The sequence below is a fragment of the Papaver somniferum genome, chromosome 2 (assembly GCF_003573695.1).
Source record: "Papaver somniferum cultivar HN1 chromosome 2, ASM357369v1, whole genome shotgun sequence".
In the NCBI taxonomy this organism is placed as follows: Eukaryota; Viridiplantae; Streptophyta; class Magnoliopsida; order Ranunculales; family Papaveraceae; genus Papaver; species Papaver somniferum.
The window spans coordinates 180,814,174-180,818,868 of record NC_039359.1 but is presented as its reverse complement, the minus strand read 5'-3'; the positions used below and the strand labels follow the sequence as shown (position 1 = coordinate 180,818,868).

The window sequence follows — 4,695 nt, the reverse complement described above, 5'->3', positions numbered from 1 at the left end:
TTACACATGTTATATGCATGTGTAACTCTGAGTTACACAATTCAGATGCATGTGTAACTGCTAGCTACACTAGTCACATGCTTGTGAAACTGAATATACATTGTTGTATGTATTTTTCATTTTAATATTATAAATACTGATTGCTTGTTATTATATTTCAGGTTTCAGATAATTTTATAAAAGCTAATTGCTTAAACGTGGTAATGGTCTCGCAGGAACTATAGTTGACGATGAATACACAAGTCAGATGCATGTGTAACTCTCAATTACACTACATAGACACATATGTAACTCTCAATTACATTACATATGCGTGTGTAACTTCTAGTTACATATGTTAAGAAATTATTGTAAATGAATATTAAAGTAATAATTATATTTTTTTGTGTTTTCTTTTTGATGTATATTTTTTGCATATATATACAAGTGTAACTTTGCATTACACATGTCATAAGAATGTGTAACTTCTGGTTACACATGCCATATGCATGTGTAACTTCTGTTTACACATTCACACTGTACTTTAATAATTTCGGACCTAGATTTAATAATTTTGGGCGTAGATTTAAATTTTATTTAAGTATGGGCTTGACAATATGCATAAGGGTATCAAGGTCTTTTAATAACTTGGGGCCTAGATTTAAATTTTTTTTAATTAAGGGCCTCATATTATGGGTTACCCATGGATGGGGCCTGAGCATAATTTTCCCTTTTTGCAAAAGTTTGAGTTAGGTCACCCCTTGGCATGTCACATGAGTTGGGTATATACTTGGGTATCAAAATTCGGGTAGATTAACGATCCGAAATCCGGAATTGATGATCTGGATTCTGAATTATAACCAATCGAAACCGTTGCTTTTCGTGAAAAGTCGTGCATATTCAGCTAAACTCTGACGTGAATTACCATGGACGATGACATACCTTATCATCCTCGGGGACTTAACTCACATTCTGATGTACCAGGTTGATAAGTCACTAAATCCAACCGTGCGATTACCTTGAGCTAGATAAGAATCCTAATCGACCAATCCAACAGGTGCACTCCTAAGGCGTGGTCCGACAAACTTTGACATAAAAGTACAATAACTTAACTTGTGGCAAGGGCGTTAATACGCACCCAGCGTATTAAAACACCAAGTCCTTTTAAGTACTCTCTTCTATATAAGAGTACTAACAATTCTCTCTTCTTCTGTCGATCTATCCGAAATACATTTTCTTTCTTCAATTCCACTTTTAGGGTTGATCTCTAGTCAATTAAATCTAATCTCAATGGCTAAAGATCCAGTTCGTGTTCTTGTTACTGGTGCTGCAGGTTTGTTAAAAAACGATCACTTTCTGAATTTTTATCTAGTTCTTTTTCTTTTCTTTATATTTCTGCTGCTAATCAAGATCTGGACTTATTTTCAGTGTTTAGTCAACTAATCTAATTTTAGTAAATTAATTAAAGTGATCTATGTGATCCAGTTGGATTTTAGTTTTCGATTGTTTGGAAATGAAAATTAGAAGTGTTTAGAAGATTAGATTCGGAGGTGATGATTTATATTGAAAAACCTAAAAAGCTTGATGTAACGTTTTCTGATCTTTGATTGGTTATGTCAAATTATACCACGCATTTACTGTAATTGTATCGTTGTAATAAAGCATTGTAGATATCATTGTTTACTTACATGGATTATGAGTGTATTTTGATCTGAGCATTTTTAGTTATTTTGATCTGGTTTTTTGTGTGTTTAAAAAAAAATTCTATTCTGATTTTGCCATTACGTCAGTGTTGTCAAGAATTCTCACGAGTTATGCACGAACGAAGCTTTATAAATGTTCTTCATTGGAATACATAAGAAATTGTTGGATATGGATTGTATTGTTGTGATTAGTTTTTATTGTTTGTTTGTTATCTGCATTTGTCACAACTGTTTGTTTTCCGCGTTTGTCACAAGTGTTCATTTTCAGCACTAACACTTGAGAGTTTCTTATTATCCAAATGGTTATTTAATATTTTTTTTTTGTCTGCACTACTTCAATCTAGTTCTTGTACCACCATTTACATTACCATGGATTCCATGTCATATAGAGGGCATTTTTTTCCTTCGCATTTTTTTCCTTCGCATTTTAGTATGTCGTTTTACCTGCTTCTATATATGTTGGTCTGACTTCACCTCATATATGCTGGAGGTTATGTTTTGACCTTTATATTCCTCTCTGCAAGAGGATTTTTCCAATTGCATTTGTTATGTGTTCTTTTTCCTTTTAGTGAATTTTTGCAAAGATCTCTATTTTGCCACCACTTTAGGTTATCTAATGCATATAATTATGTTGTTTATCACATCAAATTACATCATCAGATGTCCATTGGGCATCCTAGTAGCGGGGTCTTGTGAACTGTCTTGTTAATGTATCAAATCTATGTTATAAAGATTCTCTGAAACACTTAAATTCTTAAGGAAGTTTTGTCTGGCAAAGTTATGGTCAGTATTGTCTGTGAGTTTTTCTATATAGCCTCGTGAATAATACGGATTGTGCATTTATGTTTTCCTATGTAAGATTTTTTAATCCCCCTATGTCAAGAGTATTTCATATAGGTGCTTGTTAATCAGTTGGGTATGATTAAAAAAGAAACGGACTGAACATGGTCTAATCTTTACTCTATTCTTCTTTTGCGATTGGTCGAATTTGCAGGACAGATCGGGTATGCTCTCGTACCCATGATTGCTAGGGGAGTGATGTTGGGTGCTGATCAGCCTGTTATCTTGCATATGCTTGACATTCCACCAGCAGCAGAGGCTTTGAATGGAGTTAAAATGGAGCTGGTTGATGCTGCTTTTCCTCTTCTTAAAGGTAGATACTCATTTTTCTTTCTTTTTTGTTCAAAGTGATGTTTTTGAAATTTCACATGAATAGTTGATTGAGATACATAATTTGTTCTCCCTTTTTCATTAAGATAGAAATAACTAAACTTTTTGCTTCGATCAGGTGTTGTTGCTACAACTGATGTTGTGGAGGCATGTAAGGGGGTCAACATCGCAGTCATGGTTGGTGGATTCCCCAGGAAAGAAGGAATGGAGAGAAAAGATGTGATGTCCAGAAATGTTTCTATCTACAAGTCCCAAGCATCTGCCCTGGAAGCACATGCAGCTGCTAACTGCAAGGTTCGACTTTTTTCAAATCAATAATAAAAAGATATGGTTAGATTAGTGCGCTAAGGACATTTTTGCTTATTGTTTATGCAGGTACTAGTTGTTGCCAACCCTGCAAACACCAACGCGTTGATCCTTAAAGAGTTTGCTCCATCCATCCCTGAGAAAAACATTACTTGCCTTACCCGTTTAGATCACAACAGGGCTCTTGGTCAAGTCTCAGAGAGATTGAGTGTCCAAGTCAGTGATGTTAAGAATGTTATCATTTGGGGAAACCACTCTTCTACTCAGTACCCAGATGTTACCCATGCAACTGTCAAAACATCAGCTGGAGAAAAGGCTGTTAGGGAGCTTGTTGCTGATGATGCATGGTATGCAGACATTTTACTAGACTTTTTTTTTTAATTAAGCAAACTTGCATTTTTAATTTGCTGGACAACTTTGGCTTAATACATATATTTTTATCTTTGAAGGTTGAATGGAGAATTTATCAGCACTGTTCAACAACGTGGTGCTGCAATTATCAAAGCAAGAAAGTTCTCAAGTGCCTTATCTGCTGCAAGTTCTGCTTGTGATCACATTCGTGATTGGGTTGTTGGAACTCCAGAGGTAACTATTTTATAGACCCATTTTCCATAATCAGAATTGTAAATGTGAACTTTGCTCATACTCTTTTTCTCCATGGGGGATTTCAGGGCACTTGGGTTTCAATGGGAGTGTACTCTGACGGGTCATACGATGTACCTGCTGGGCTCATCTATTCTTTCCCCGTGACTTGCAAAAATGGAGAATGGTCAATTGTACAAGGTATGCTTTATTTCCATCATTTATTTATTCTTTTTTGTCTCAATTAAAATGCTTAAAAGAAAAAGAAGATTGAATCTGAATCTGAGAGTCTGTTGAACCTAGACATGTAGCTTATCATTTTCCCGTTTATCTGTTACTTGGTAACAGGACTTTCAATCGATGACTTCTCAAGGAACAAATTGAACAAAACAGCAGAGGAACTCAGTGAGGAAAAGGCTTTGGCGTACTCATGCCTTGCTTAGATGCTCTCCATTTCCTTTTAGTTCTGTGTGAGAGTTGATTAACCTCATCATTTTATATGGTGGGAGAATTAGGGAAGCACTTTGGTTTTGAGTAATAATAAAAAACAAAAGAAAGGCAGGTTCCTGTCCGCCGAACTGTTATGATTTAGAGCTGTAGATGCTACTTTTTGAATGCTTAATTTAAAGTTCAGTTTTCTTTGAATCTTTTCTTGTCTTGGTAGGTTTTTCTTATACCAACTTCTCAAACTAAGAAAATTTAATGCATTTCTAGTAGAAGTGTAGAACAATAAATTAGGATTAGTATTTTTTAGCTAGGAGAAAATCATGCATAAACAGTCGGTAATTTACTTCGTTGTAGTTTCATTTATCCATTGGCATGTGCACAGGGAATGTCGCTGGTATCATTACAAGCTTGTATTATAAAGACCAATATAATGAATACCGACCCGAATTTTAAAATGGACATTATCGGTACTATGACATGACATGATGTGCATAGTAATTGGAGCCAT

The 4,695-nt window shown here is 35.1% G+C and overlaps 1 protein-coding gene across 1 annotated transcript; it reads left to right on the top strand.

The window, feature by feature from the left end:
• Positions 1-1,155: 1,155 nt before the first annotated feature.
• LOC113349930 (malate dehydrogenase) lies at positions 1,156-4,385 on the top strand. The gene is made up of 7 exons (XM_026593978.1): positions 1,156-1,312; positions 2,677-2,835; positions 2,971-3,146; positions 3,228-3,505; positions 3,608-3,743; positions 3,830-3,941; positions 4,089-4,385. Exons 1-7 carry the CDS (start codon positions 1,270-1,272, stop codon positions 4,181-4,183), a joined length of 999 nt encoding a protein of 332 aa, XP_026449763.1. The 5' UTR covers positions 1,156-1,269; the 3' UTR covers positions 4,184-4,385.
• The last annotated feature ends 310 nt before the right edge of the window (positions 4,386-4,695 follow it).

Coding starts and splice junctions, on each gene's coding strand:
- LOC113349930 (XM_026593978.1), top strand. CDS start 1,270: ATGGCTAAAGATCCAGTTCGTGTTCTTGTTACTGGTGCTGCAG. Junction 2,836..2,970: donor TGCTTTTCCTCTTCTTAAAG/GTAGATACTCAT, acceptor TGCTTCGATCAG/GTGTTGTTGCTACAACTGAT. Junction 3,506..3,607: donor CTTGTTGCTGATGATGCATG/GTATGCAGACAT, acceptor TTATCTTTGAAG/GTTGAATGGAGAATTTATCA.